The sequence below is a fragment of the Plectropomus leopardus genome, chromosome 7 (genome assembly GCF_026936395.1).
Source record: "Plectropomus leopardus strain MGB_pleo_1.0 chromosome 7, ASM2693639v1, whole genome shotgun sequence".
NCBI classification, from domain to species: domain Eukaryota; kingdom Metazoa; phylum Chordata; class Actinopteri; order Perciformes; family Serranidae; genus Plectropomus; species Plectropomus leopardus.
The window spans coordinates 1,517,024-1,531,770 of record NC_142182.1 but is presented as its reverse complement, the minus strand read 5'-3'; the positions used below and the strand labels follow the sequence as shown (position 1 = coordinate 1,531,770).

Below are 14,747 nucleotides of genomic sequence, written 5' to 3'. Positions count from 1 at the left end.
AGAGACACTTGGGTCAGTGTGACATTCACTTCAAGAGGATATCCTCATCATTGATATCCACCCAAAATAAATCCAACCTGGAAATCACAGAAAAAAGAGGCCGCAGAACTTTTCCTGAGAGTCGTGGTGTTTCTCAGTCTTCCTCAGTATCACGGTAATCCAGCGGTAGTTTTCTGTATCTATGAAGACTCTGCAGACAGGAGCTGGTGGTAAAATCATTCAGCATATTTTTAATGATCAGTTTGCTAAAATGTAAACAAAAATAAGCCAAAAAACTTATAGCTGAAACATATACCAGTAAATGTCTGAGGCTGACATCACAGCAGCACATCTGATGAGCTCTTATTCCCTTGATGCTTTTAAAAGTTTCTATGGTCATATTGTGTTCACATCGAGGCCTGTAATGAGGTCCTGTTACAAACTCCTCCAAAGCTAGAATGGAAAAACACCGGCGTAGTCAAAACATTTTCTCATCTATTAATTTGCCGGCTTCCCAAGGTGCAAACTGAATATTTTCATAAAAGAAAAAAGACGTAAAACAGAATACTTTATATTCAAGATTACAAAATATTTCCAAATGTGAGTTCCTTCTTCCCCTCAGCAGACTTGTTCTCTGTGAACCAAAACCACTGCTTTGGTAGTTGTGTGTGTAACTGTTTTTTTAATGATGTATGTTTTTATGAATCCTTTTTATACAACAGTGAGCCGGGAACACCACACAGGCAAACATTGTTTGGTATGAGGTGAGGCTGAGCTTTCTTACTTCAGATGTGATTATTAGTTTACTGAGCGGATTGTTTTTTAATGTGAAGATGAGTAATCACTAACAGCATTCTGGGGGTTGATTTGTATTTGATCAGCAGAGAAAGTGGAGCTGAAGGTCTCTGTGAGAGCGCTCAGGCTGAATATCTGGCAGAGGAAGAAACGAGGTAACAGTAAGGCGTTCTGCAGCCGTGCTGAAGACCTTTTCTGACATTTATCGTCTTACAGCAGGACTGTGTTTAGTGCCGATATCAGCTCTAAATATACTCCATCTATATGTGCTTCAGGTGCTCTCTGCACACCAGACAAATTCAGATTCTGTAAAGTTCAGTATGTGAGTCTGAGCTGAGCTTCACTGTCTGTTGTTCAGCAGTTCGAGTCGATCAGTGGAGTCAGGACCGGCGGAGAAGACGTGGAGGACTGAAGAGGACTGGGCCTGTTCACGGTGAGCTGAAATTGCAAATATAAAATACGCCTAACCGAAACACGTCAATTTTAAAAAACTCCCAGGTGTTTTGGAGGTGCTGTGTGTAAATGTGTGAGTGCATGTGTGTGCGTGGTCGCAGCTATGGCAAATTCACGCTTGTTTTGACACGAATGATGTCCAAGGTTTTGGAGTTCTGACTGTCGTGTCTGATGCAGCTTTTTGGAGTGGTTGAACCCGCAGCCTCTGAACCCCGATCCAGACGCCGCAGACGACACGGTACGTTTTCTCAACTCATTCTAAACTTTACAAACAAAATGTTTGGCGTGGCAGCTGCTGTCAGATGTTGGTGCCTGTTGTGGCAGAAACACAAGAACCCAAAAACTGACTGAATCCATCAGGCTGAAGAAGTAGATCATTGTTTATCGGTTATGTTTCCTGTCTGTAAAGAAACACCAGTTCAGTCAGTAGATGAGACCAGAACATTTATTAGGTACACTGCTTTTACTGTACAAAGCACCACCTTTCACCTGAAAGTTCCTGCTTCATTACATTATTTATGTTTGTGGAGGAGATGATTTCAGCGGCGGTGACTCACCTCCACTATAGAATACACTCGAGTTGATCAGGGCACCTGCAAGGCGCCATTTTACCGTCCAGGGAACGCACCGTGTTTTTCCCCTGATAATGCTTCATTCTGGGAGTGACTGTGCCTCTGATAAATACTCTGGATGATGACCCAACGATGTTTTATGGTCCAGCGGACACACCGTGTGTTGTGAAAAGTGAATCAACACCGGTTGCCATTTTTACGACTTAAGTATCTTATTTATCGTGCGAAATGACGAGATCCCGTTTTTGTCAATAGACTCAGTAAGTGAAAAGAAAACATAAAAGTTCTTCTCAGAAAGAAAGACAAATTATTTCACAAAATGTTGAACTAATAAATTTAAACAGTAGCTTATTTGAATTGTTACGGATTTCACATAAAATCTGGTGACGCCCGCTGAAACACACACTCAGTTCACTGAGAGCAGATCGCTGCACTTTGTGATCCTCATCGTCTTCATGTTACGTCTGTTACTTTTATTGAGTCAGCTTCAGTTCCAGTAGGAGCTTTTGTGATCAGAAGGCACTTGTTTCAGTTTTAAAAGAGTACAGTCACACACTTTGCAAAGCCACTGTTATTTTTTTACCTACCTACTGAGCTTCAGTTTTTATTTTCTGAACAAATGGAATAATGTAAGTGTAACCAGGTCTCAAAATGTAAAAATAAATGTAAAATAATTTATTATTTAAAGTAATTGTTTATTTGAATGAGACCTCAAATAGGAATTAAATGTATTTAATGAATTGAGAAGGTTTGGACTCTTCATTCTAGGCGGTAATAACAAGGTCTTAAAAAGTCTGAAGTTTGACTTTGAGAACCCCGGGGGTACCCTGACTGATATCAGCTCAGGATCATGTGATGGCAGGATACCCTTCAGCAGGCAAACGTCACTCTTTATGATGTTTCTGCCATATTTACTGTCTCGTGTCTGTTTTTGCTTCCTGACTGTCCTCAGGTCGTTCCCAGAGATCCCAGGAGCAGCGGGATTCTGGTGCACTCTGCCTTCCCAGTTGAGCCCTGCAGCAGCCTGGATGACGCCCCCCTTACGGACTCTCTTCGCTGGGTAAACAAGAATGTACTCTGATTTTTGTTTGAGGCCATTGTGACAGAAAAATAAGTAATATTATACAGACTACATAACGTGACAAATTTATATGAGATGAATAAAACCCAGTTTTTTTAATTTTCTGCCACATAATAAAATCAGTCAACCCGACTAAAAATGTAATAAAACCCAGTAATGTAATAACTTCCTGATTGATGCTGTAATGATATTTTCAGCAATAATGTACCATATTACAACATTTAGATTGATTAACTCTTGAAGTGAGACATTTTAGATGTGCACTCATAAAAATGTACCCAGAACTTACATTTTATTTTAAAGCAAATATTATCAATATTAACTTTTTTGGTAGTTCTTATCTGTAATGATGTTAGCGGTTCAGTCTTTACTGTCACCACTGTAACTTTAACTTACACCATCATGAAAACAGCATTTCCATCTCAGTGTCAGAAACGTCGTCCGTATTCTGCCTCTTCATCACTTACTGTGAGCAGGTCAGACGTCATGTTGTTGCTTGAACCATGTTTGATCTTTGGCCGTGTTTTCTTACATTGCTACTGGAGGCGCTGAAGTGATTTTTTTACTTTTACGTTCGTTACACGGGAGCTTTAATAGACATAGATAGCATCTTAATAGAGTCACAAGATCTGGAACATTCAAAACAATTTGGCAAAAAAGACAGATAGAACCGATGGTTGGTTGACACTGTAGTGCAGCAAATTATGGCCCGCAGACCAAATCTGATAGGGTGCCGGGTGGCCCCGGAGCCTTTTCTAATTGACAAAAAAAATAAAGTGAATGACACGAAAGTGAATGTGAAAGTGAATGACAATGAGATTTTTTTTGTACATTTATTATCCATAGGGTGACAGAGTGCATAAAACAGCATCAAAATCGAGCTTGTTGATCAAAAAAGGGTCGGTGACCCTAATGCCCAAAAATACAAGAAATACCTTGAAATCCTTGAAACTGCCTTGAATCCTGGAAACATCCTAAAAACATGTCTTGAAATGCATGAAAATGTTCTTAAAACCTGAAAATGTCCTAAAATCCTAAAAACCCCGTATGGGGCCGCTGCGACTGGCCCTTGGCCTCTTGTCATTTTGGCCCCCAAACACAGCAGGTTGAGGGGCCCCTGCTGTCGCTGACAAACGTGATGATGGTGAGAAGCTGCTGGTTTCAGGGGACCAAACTGCAGCCGAAGCTCCTCCAGGCACCAGCTGCTGTCTGCAGGTTTGGTGTTTGCGTCCTGACAGCAGCGACGGGCCGCTGCAGATCCATCGCCGACCTTTCCCTCGGATTAATGGAAGAAAGGCAGAAAAGACTGTGACTGTTAATGTTTTGTGGACAGCTTGATGTTTACTCGCACTGAAACCAAGCGATATGTTTAAACTCCACCTGAGTTTCACACAGCGGCCGCTCTGTCTGCAGGTGTTGCGGAGGAAGCAGTACAGCTCTCTGTCTCCGGCTGACTGTTACAGCTGGCCAGCCGTGGCTCGAGGATGCAACACCGCCATCGTCTCCCAACACGCCAACCAGCCGCTCAGCTACCTCGGCCCGCTCCTCACACACATCCTGCTCAACTCCATCCACATCTCCGTCTCCAGCACAGGGGTGAGTACATCAGCACGGGTCACAAGGACACGGATCACCTCAGAGGAATCTTTTATCAAACATCACCACATTTAAACAACTCCATTTGTGTTCTGGATCACATTATTTGATCTATGGTGCCGTCAGTCGTCCAGTTATTGTAAGACTAATCTCTGTGTTTGATGTGCAGCCCGTAGCGGTGCTGCTGTGTCCGGGCTGGGAGAAGGTCCAGGCCGTGTACGACCTGCTGGAGGAGATGAAGGTCACCTCAGTCCTGCACCCCATCAGTGTGTTGCTGGGTATCGGCAAAGATGAGGCCAAGGCTGTCAGGATCCCCAAAAACTGTGAGCGCAGCACATGGATGTATAAAGAAAGTCTGGATACAGCCATGGGGCGGGGCCTCGTTCATTCCTGTGGGAGCTGGGTGTAGTAATGAGTCCTAAAACGCAGAAGTCTGTTAGCGTTTTTGCAGTTCTCCCGTCTCAAAGTCTCTGGGTTTGGTTTTTCGGTAAAATGCCTTAAATAAGGTCTTTGGTTAACACAGACTAAAGATATTTAGATGTTTTGTTCTGCAACATAAAATGTTTGCGTATAAACCCAGTTTTTGAACTTTTAAGGTTTTAGGCGTCTTACTGACAAGTGGTTAAATGGGACGACGTCATCACACCGGACACAGAAACTCATCAAACCCATGCTCCCACCTTCACAGCTTTACAGCAACAGTCGCGCTCAAACTGAAATATTTTCCAATTGTGGTGTTTTAACATGTTTTTTCAGTGTTTGTCGTCGTGACATTGAAGTGGTGCGACCACGATGTAGCTGGTTTAAAACCTTCACCACTCTATTGGCGCATGAAGCAGAAAAAGCTCTTTTTCTGGGTGTAGAATTGTGTAAAATACTTCTGGTCTGGAGAGCATTCGTACCGGAGACTGACGGCACTGAAGCACTGAGCGTACGACAGGATGAGCGAGACTCGGTGCTGCGCGAGTTATGTCATGTTTGCACACAGATGTTTTGATAAAGTTTTGATGTTAGATATGGTCCCTGTTTACTTCAAGTCATCAAGTTCAATGTTCATCTTTTCGGCGTTCATTGTTTCCCGTTAAGGCGTATGAGAAAAAAAAGTTTAATTACAAACTTCATGGTAACATGAGGATGAACTGATGAATTGATGCTCAAATGTTAATTTTGAAGGTGAAGTATTCTTCAAACTAAAGTTGTCGTATCAGTTCCTAATTGTTTTTTTTTCCCAGGCCTGCTGTTAGTGACCACGCCCTTCAGTTTGGTCCGTCTGCTGTCCTGCCACTGCTTCCTGTTCCTGCGTCTGTACCACCTCGTCCTGGACGAGGCCGACCAGCTCTTTACTCTGGCTCCTGATCAGGTACTCATCACGCACACTCGACATCGCCTGAGCTGCTAACAAGCTCTTACATTTTAGTTTTGGAAGGTTAAAGTCTGTTTATTACTAAACTTTCTCTACCTTCATTTTCTGAGCTTTTACAGATAGTTCATCAGTCTGTTGTGTTTCCATTGAAGTCTTTTCCACCAAAAGTAAAAAATGTTTCCACACATTTGTTTAAATATAAATGTTCTCCGTTAGATGGCGACCATCTTGCAGCACTTCCAGAAGGTGACGTCCAGCGAGGAGAATGCGTATTGTCCTCAGCAGCTCATCGCTGTGGCAAAAAGATGGACCAGTCACATGGAGGGTTTATTGGCCAATCACATGCCATACCCCTGCGTCGTCATGAGCAGCCCTGGGGAGGCTGCTCTGTACGGGAACGTTCAGCAGGTCAGTCTCACCGAGTCTCCTCAAACTGCAACTTCATGATGTTGCCTTGGTTCACTTTACGTTTTAAATCTGAGAATATCTACATTTAAGATGCATAAAAAATAAAAAAAAAAAATCAAGTTAAATAACTTTTTTTGTCCTTATTAAGACTGATAAATCTGACAATCTTCTTGACTCCAAGTCACAATCAAGGTCCAAGATCTGAAATTCAGTAAAACATGTGACTAATAAGTTATAGTCCTCATTTCAAGAATAAAATCATTCTTAATTGCTCCAAAATGTCCAATAACTGCAGATAGTTTGATGAATTCATGGTCTACACCGACTGTAGCAGTTGTCGTGGAGACTTTCCTGCTGCCATAAGCACCATCTATGAGAAGGCATTGGGTTTTCATTGTTTACTAGCCTGTTCCAGGTCGGTCCGTGACATTGAACTTAAAAAAAAAAAAAAAAAAAAATCAGAGCACAAATCCTGCCTTTAATCTGTTAACTAATTTTGGTGGGAAAGGGATGTAATGCTCCGCTGTACGTTCTGATGCCTGATATGATTCACAGTTGGAGGAAATATTTGTCTTCCTACAGATCATCCTCATGACTCTGGAGAGCAGTAAGGTCTCAGAGCTGTTGGGTGTGTTGGATTTCAACCCCGGTGTCGGCCAGAAGACTCTGATCATAGCTAATTCTGCTGGGGACGTTGAAGACGTGTTCAAGGTGAAAGACAGCCTCAGTTATCCCGCAGATTCAGAATATGTCTCATCCCGCTGTGAAGTACAATGTGCATTTCACTGTAATGTGACTTCAGAGATCTGAAAGTGGCCACTTACTGCAGCCCAAAGTACCAGACCGTGATGCACCAACAATGACAGTTTTCAATGACAGCAGTGACAGTTAGGGTTTGTCAGGTGTGAACATTTTCAAACCAGTTTACAGAGTCTTAAAAGGCATTGAAGTTTATTAATCTGAAATTAAGGCCTTAATTGGTATTAAATTGACTTAAGTCAGTGTTAATTGCTGAGATTTCATGATTTTTTTTTCTGACATTGCACTGTAAAATCTCCAAAGAATTAATGATAACAATGATAATGATGACAACCGTGTCTTGTCTTATCTTCAGGCTGTGACCACCAAATCAGCATTCTGCCTCAAGACCCACGAGGGGTTAACACACCTGTTTGACTTTGTCGTCCAGCAGTGGGGGAAGGACATCGGCCCCGGCACTCACGTTATTCTGGGTAAACTCGACATGTATATGAGGAAAACACAAAGACAACAGGATCGCTTGTGGTGTCCTCAAACCCCGCTGCTCATGGAAGGAAATACTTCAAAAAAGGCAGGAACTTGTAACCCAAAAACTGTGGCAGTAAAGATCCCGGTCCAGGCACTCAGGATGGTTTGGAAAGCATGAAAGGCCTTTTATTCACAGAGCTACAGACATCAGAAACACACGGACACGTATCGGCTCGCCTTCTTCAGGGTGCAGGACCTGGATCTTTGTTTTGGTTACAAGTTCCTGCCTTTTCTGATGTAAATGAGGAAACTGTTAAAATTGAGAACATCAACTAAAAGACATTTTGAGCCAATCACTGAGCCGCCTCCTGAACATTAACAGTGCTGCTGCTGTGTGTATGTTTGACCTTTGACCTCCAGTGACCACCACCGAGTGTCTCAAGTGTCTGGGAATCAGAGACGCCACTTGTGTCGTCCACTACGGCTTCCCCACTTCCCCCAGAGTGTTTGGCGAGCGACTCTTCGGCATGGTGGAGAACTTCAGAAACCTCTCTGAACGAGTACGAGCACGCAGACGGACACGTTTGGCGGATTAAAGATCGATGCTTCAACAAAACCACAGCTTCGGTATCCGTGTTTGCAGCCCGAAAGTTCGATTCAATTTGTGTTTGTTTGAACAGGTTTCCTCCCAGGATCAGACGGGGAGCTCTGTTCTCACCCGCTCGGTGCTGCTGATCTCTGAGAGGAACGCCTGTCACGTGGTCAGGGTTCTGCGTTACCTGGAGCGAACCAACGCCTCGCTGCCCTCCGAGCTGCTGTCCTTCGCCCACGGCGTCCACGTGGCCCAAGAGGACCAGAAGACCGATAAGCCTCTCTGCAGCTACCTCAAGAGCTTCGGAGTCTGCCGGTCAGCTCTTCTTCAGATATTCATTATCATTACTCTTTGAATTGGATAAACTGCTCCGTGGTTTATATTTTAATATCTCTGTTGATACTTGACGTAGCAGCAGTCCTTGGAATTTGAATGAACCACATAACGCTGTCTTATATTTTGATAGTTTTGATAATTAACTGAGTACAATAAGATCTGAATCCAAAATCATTCAGCAGTTTTTTTTTTAAATTCTGATGCCCCATCGTCTCATGGCGGGACGACACATATCCCCCTCCTCCTCTCCTTGATGATGTCACGCCCCACAGCGTACTTTGTTTTTACTTTTCTCTTTTAAAATCTGCAGTAAATCCACTGCCGCAGGAAAATAGTTTTTTTGGTTCATTATAGAATTTTTCTTTCACATAAAATGAAGACGAAGCACCAAATGTGGCGGTGTGTTTTCTGTTGCAGAGACAGCGGTGTGTGTCCCGACCGTCACAGATTCGTTTCCCAGCTGGATCATTCGGAGCTTCCCGCCTCAGGAGTCATAGAGGTGAGGACGCTCACATCAGTGTCTTTTTGTTACAACTTTTTATTCTAAACAGTTATCTGACTTTTCTAACTCAAATCTCATTCTTTTAAAGTGAAAATCAGATCTTTGACTTTATGCACAGGTATTTACAAAATATTTTTAACTCTGAGGGACTGTTTGCTGCTTTCCATTCTTCATTTTTTCATAATTTCGACTGTGGTCATGCATATGGCATATGTTTTGGCAAGGCTGGTGTTTTTGTTTAATCTTTGAATTTCCAGCTCAGCTCCTACAATAAGTCTAAAATACACTGTGGAAACTTACATGTGACATTCAGACTGTTCAGAGCAAAAAATGCTCCATTGAAACCCATTCAAACGGACATTTTTGCATAGTGATACGAGTGTGTGTTATACTGAAGCGGGCCCAAAGGGTTAATTAAGCAGCCATTATGTCTGTCATATGTTGCACTGTAGTAATTGTTTTTGGCTGTTGTGTCCGATGCTCTCAGGTTGTGCCTCTCTGCATTAAGACGGCGTCAGTGTTCTACGGTCGGATTGTCAAGAAGGAGGACGGAGGTTTTCAGAACATGGCGTCTGAGATGAACTCTTACTATGCAGACAAGAAACCCGGAGCCGAGGAGGTGCTGGAGGGAGGCCTGTACGCCGTGCAGGAGGACGACGCCTTCCACAGGTCTGACATGGAAACTAAAACTTAAGGGGAGTGATGGTCGCACTGGAGGAGGTCACCACACATGAAGCACAGATGGAGTTTCTATCAAGATATTCTGTGTTAGTGTAACAGAGCGGACAAGTACCCGTTATCTTATTTAGCTAGTGTCTCTACTTCATAAGGATTGTGGTTAGCAAATTGGCTTTCTTTGTTTTGAAAACACAGTAAAATGGCCATAAACAATAAAAAAAAATAAAAAAAAAGTTCCAACAAATTGTCAAAAAAAAAAAAAAAAAACAGGAAAAAAGGAAAGAAAAAACAACAAGGAAATGACCTGGAAAAGATACTTTCAAAAATTGTAGTAATTTTGTATAATAATTTTAGACATGTAATGGTGATGACTTTGAACAGAGCTTTTCTCTTGACATCTTTTTCTAAAATCATTCTCAAAATTTGTTTCTGGAACATTTCTTAACAAAGCCATCGTTGCCTTTTTTCCGTGTTTTTGAAAGAAATCGCACCAGTTATTTCGGGCTTCAAAGGTTTGAATACGTAAAATATGAAGACTCTGAAAGCAGCACTTTCACTTTCAGTCTTTCTGTTGTCAGTTAAAGTCACCGTGTGCTCCCTGTGGCAGGGTGAAGATCCTGTCCGTCCCAGACCGAGGCGACTGTCTGTTTTTCAGCGTCTTTGTTGGGTTCATTGATGTGGGAAAGGAGGAGGAGGTCAAATCCCATCAGCTGCTGCAGCTCCCGCCGCAGTTCCACTCTCTGCCCGGCCAGGCCGTGCAGATCGTCGTCTGTCAGGTCAAACCTGTCGACGCCGACACCGACTGGCACCCCAAGGTTTCCTGCTCGCCTCCTCACTTTGCTCTGAAATACACAAACACGTCACAGCTGTTCCTCTGTTTCATTTTCTCTTTAATTAATCAGGAGCTTGAAAATGCAGCCGAACTACAGCGACCTCACGACCCAGAAAATATCCCACAAAACCCGCAGCTCAAAAAGTTTTGTTTAGCAGAACGCTGAAGAAGAGCGATCTGTCCTGTGTCACTCACATGATTTGACATTTTTTGACTCACAGGTCACCAGAGCGATCAGCCAGAAGATCCGAGGTCTGCAGCACCGAGCAAGAGCCGTTTTTAGTCTGGGAAACACTGTTTTTGTTGATCCCATGGTAAGTTTTTACGCATCGATCGTCTCACTGTTCAGCAGGGATGACTTTAAGATCTCAGCAGATCTAATACTCTTGAAGACAAAACTGTCCAATCAACAAGTTACGTGTCAGTCGGTGGAGCCTCATGTTTACTCCTCTTCATGTGTTTGTAAAAATCAGTGTGAACAGGAACCCAACCACAGCTAAAATGCATGAATGTGTGTTAATCCTCTCCATCCGAATCAAATGAGCCAAAGATAAAGAACTGTACAAGGTAATGTTACATATTTTTTAGATTTCCTCAATACTGGCAGCAAAATCATTAATGCCGGAGCTTAACAATACTCATTCAGCCCATTAACCCTTTGAAGCCCGAGCATATTTGCTTGTTTTTTTTTTTTTTTGTTTTGTTTTAACATGGGAAGGAGGCCATGAGCAGCTTAAAAAGAAACGGCCCAGAAATTAGCACAAAATTTTTTAAAAGTTATATGAAAATGACCCTAAATTGTCTGAATCAAGTTTCTTCTTCGGTGCTGTAGTTTCCTGTTTTTATTTCTTTTTTTTTTTTTTTTTTTACACAGTTTAATATTTCCTCAAAGTACAAAAAACTGATTTCGTCAGCCTGTATAATCCATCTAATGTTGGCCCGGACTGTTACGGGTGCATTTGGCAGTAAACTCGCTGCTTTCGTTTTCGAGGTGCGTGTGACGAAGGTGCCAGGAATGAAAACTGTCATCAATGAGTACAGCGTGCAGGCGGAGATCCTGAACTCTGGGATGGGAGTCCGCAACCCGGAGCACCTGGACCTGCTGAGGGCGCTCTGCCGGGAGAGCGGCGAGGGGGCCGGTATCGGCTCCAGGTAAGGAAAACTCGACCGTCCCAGCAGAGCAGCGAGTGGTTTGACAGGTAAGTCGTAACAGCCAGCGTCTCCGTGGTAACTGACGCGGCGCTCTGTGGCGTGCAGGTCGGGAGACGGGCCGGCGTCTCTGCAGGTCAAAGCTGAAGCCGTCAGAGAGGCGGAGGTCACCCGGCTCACTGACCTTCCTGAACTCGAACCGTGTGAGCCGCTCAGTCCAGAACCTGCAGTGATCCAGTCTCTGGTCCCAGCAGCACCAGTACCACCAGCAGCCCAGATCTCCCCGATTCCAGCGTTTGATCAGAACCAGAGAAACAGCCACACCGCTGATCTCAGGTCAGCCGAGGAGATGATGAGGTCGGTGTGTTCAGTCCAAATATTAACTGCTGCTTTTTCAGATATTTAGGATTTAAAAAACAAGACAAACATGTTTCAGCAAACATTTAACCCTTTGAAACCTGAGCAGGTTGGCTTGATTTCTTCAAACATCAGTAACAAATAAGTAAAAAGTACAAGAAAATTACATAAAAATGATTATTATTATGATTAAACAGACAACACAAGCAAAAAATAAAGATAAATAGAAAGTTAAGGCAACAAGACTTGAACAAAGTGCTTCAAAATTATAATTATACTGTTACATAATTTTAAATCTGCAATTATGATCATTTTTAATATAGTTAGTTTAATACAGTTTTCTCTTGCTTTTTTTTCTCTAGACATGTTCCTCTATCAGTAATCTACATTATTTTTTTAAATCTGTTAAAGTGGACCAGCTGTTCTCATCGAAGATGCTGCTCAGCTGTTATTGGTATTTTGTATTTATCCAAATTTATATACCAAAATGTACTTGAACTCCGAAGAGGTAATTTATTCAATTTCAAGTTCCTGTTAAGTTCCTCTTTTACGTAGTTTTGTGCTTTATTTTGAAAAAAGTTTTAGTTTAGGCCCTGGTATTGTTTAAAAGTTGTGTTTTTTGTTTTGTTTTGTTTTTTAAGAAAAGCTGGGTTGATACCTAACTCTGGGTTAGAACAGAAAGTCCCTCAAAGAATGAAATGTTTTTTCTCCAGCTTTTGGTCTAAAGGAGAAGCTGGAGAGAAGTTTTATGCTTTTGATTTACAGGATCAGAGATGAAGAACTTCTCCCCTCGACCAGCCGGCCTGCTCCTCTGACGCCCGCTGAGAACGGTATAACAGTTATAAGAAGCTTCCACACTGAAGAAAATGCAAAAACATCGTGGTTGAAAATCGTGCTCTGTGTCTGTGTTCAGGTGTGTCTGCAGGTGACGATCAAAGCATCAGCCGACAGGTCATCGGCGCTGATGAGATGAATTGTGACGACTCCACTAAAAGGTACAGGATGGCCTTTATGGATATAAAAATAAACGTCTGTACTGTCAAATTTCTGATTGTTTTCTGCTGTTTCTATATTGTGGAAAAAAGTTGGTTTTTGGTTAAAAATCTTCAGTAGAGGATCCAGACTTTTAAAGTGTGTCCTGACAACATCGTAGGTTGTAGATTGATTAAAAACTAAAGTGTAAATGTGTTTGTGTTTCAGTTTCCATCCTCCGGTGCGTTGGTACCAGACGCCCGACGCGGTGACGGTGACGCTGAAGCTGATGAACCCCGAGAGGCAGCGCTGTGATTTCTACCCCGACAGAGTCGTCTACAGGTCTGTCAGGAGCGGCCCGCCAATGATGGCTCACTTATCATCACATCCAACAGCGCGCTTCACACCGGCCGGAGCGGGTACATGTTTGGCACGGCCAGCGTCTGAGTGAATTAACACACGAGTTAACGTCACTGCCAATGAAAAGACTCATTTACTCACTTACTTTAGCCTGAAATAAAACGTTTTAAAATCAGTATTTAGCGTTTCATGACTGAATCACCGTGACGTAGTCAAACATCAGCCAACGTGTCTGGGGTGTTACTTCCTGTCTACGTTATACAGACTTTTTGGAAAACATATTTTTCCACCGTTATCTTTCGATCATCCTGAGCCGGGTCGCGGGGGCAGCGTTCCTCTCCTCAGCAGCACTCTCCAGCTCCTCCTGAGGCCCCGAGGTGTTCCCAGACCAGATGAAATATATAATCCCTCCAGACTGTTCTGGATCAGTCTTAGGGCCTCCGACCAGTTGGACGTTACCGGAAAACCTCTAACAGGATCCTGAGCAGCGGCTCAACTCCGACTCCCTCTGGATGTCTGAGCTCCTCACTCCATCCATACGGACACACCAAACGTCAGAGAGCTAGCGAAGACGAAAACTGCGTCACATCATGTCGCCGTGTCTCGCCCTAAAAGTTATACATGAACAAACCCAACTGACGGCCAACCAGCACGTACGTTCTGCGCCTGCGTGACAGGAAGTAAAAGGGAAAAAAAGGGAAACTGGAACGCCGTCTTAAAGCCAGTTAGCACATTAAGAATCACAATCTAATATCGAAAGAAGAAATCAGATTTACCAACAACACAAATCAGGAATATCTCTGCTGAAGAAGAGATATTTTTTGTTTCCACCTCGCTCCCTTTTGGCTGCCACAGAATCCGATTTTCACGAAAATTTCACAGAATACTGCTGTGTCACCGTTTTAAATTATCAATTTTAATTTTTTTTAAAAATTATTATTATTTCTCGTCACCTTTACTCATTTATTGCAGTTTGCGGGACGTTTTTTGCCAAGTTGCTCCTCAAATCAAAACAATTTTCTTGTATTTCAGAGGTTAAAATCAAAAAAGTAAAAAGTGTCTGAATGCAAGAAAACCCCGGTGAACTGTGATATTGTGATTTTACGACCTAGTTTGGACGCAGACGGACCAGTAAATCCAGAGTTTTGCCCTCTGGCTCAGCAAGTTTTTAGGTGAGTCAAACCATCCTGATAAACAATGTTTATTTCAACACATAAATATAAAGCACATTAACTTTGATTTGAGACTTCATTAATCCCACACTGTGGAAATTCAGCTCCAGAGTCAGAAACAGAAAATGCCAAAAAATGATTGAGTGCAAATCAAAGATAAAATTACATGATCCTCTCATGTCCTCAGGCATGATGCAGTGGGAGCTACAACAGCTGTTATTGCATCACATAACTCTGAGAAAGATGAGCGGATCATCTGAAGTTTTGAATCCACAATTCCTGGATTGGAAATAATGACGGCTAGTGCGGTGGCTGCAATAGAC

General features: G+C 42.7%; 1 protein-coding gene across 6 annotated transcripts in view; it reads left to right on the top strand.

The window, feature by feature from the left end:
* tdrd12 (tudor domain containing 12) overlaps positions 1-14,747 on the top strand; it is a 38,508-nt gene that overhangs the window by 8,627 nt on the left and 15,134 nt on the right. For 4 of the 6 annotated variants that reach the window (XR_015776921.1, XR_015776917.1, XR_015776918.1 and 1 more), the window contains 22 exons: positions 702-743; positions 861-929; positions 1,133-1,207; positions 1,405-1,465; positions 2,752-2,859; positions 4,294-4,476; positions 4,646-4,799; positions 5,709-5,836; positions 6,056-6,247; positions 6,830-6,958; positions 7,362-7,479; positions 7,895-8,034; positions 8,155-8,381; positions 8,820-8,901; positions 9,392-9,573; positions 10,190-10,397; positions 10,636-10,728; positions 11,406-11,566; positions 11,672-11,920; positions 12,686-12,750; positions 12,834-12,915; positions 13,121-13,234. Coding sequence is in view for 1 of the 6 variants with exons in the window: in XM_088079578.1 (XP_087935704.1) it covers positions 702-743; positions 861-929; positions 1,133-1,207; positions 1,405-1,465; positions 2,752-2,859; positions 4,294-4,476; positions 4,646-4,799; positions 5,709-5,836; positions 6,056-6,247; positions 6,830-6,958; positions 7,362-7,479; positions 7,895-8,034; positions 8,155-8,381; positions 8,820-8,901; positions 9,392-9,573; positions 10,190-10,397; positions 10,636-10,728; positions 11,406-11,566; positions 11,672-11,920; positions 12,686-12,750; positions 12,834-12,915; positions 13,121-13,234 (2,862 nt within the window). In the remaining 5 variants the exon portion in view is untranslated. The remainder of the gene's footprint in view (positions 1-701; positions 744-860; positions 930-1,132; positions 1,208-1,404; positions 1,466-2,751; positions 2,860-4,293; positions 4,477-4,645; positions 4,800-5,708; positions 5,837-6,055; positions 6,248-6,829; positions 6,959-7,361; positions 7,480-7,894; positions 8,035-8,154; positions 8,382-8,819; positions 8,902-9,391; positions 9,574-10,189; positions 10,398-10,635; positions 10,729-11,405; positions 11,567-11,671; positions 11,921-12,685; positions 12,751-12,833; positions 12,916-13,120; positions 13,235-14,747) is intronic. The other 2 variants (XR_015776919.1, XR_015776920.1) reach the window with 2 other exon arrangements.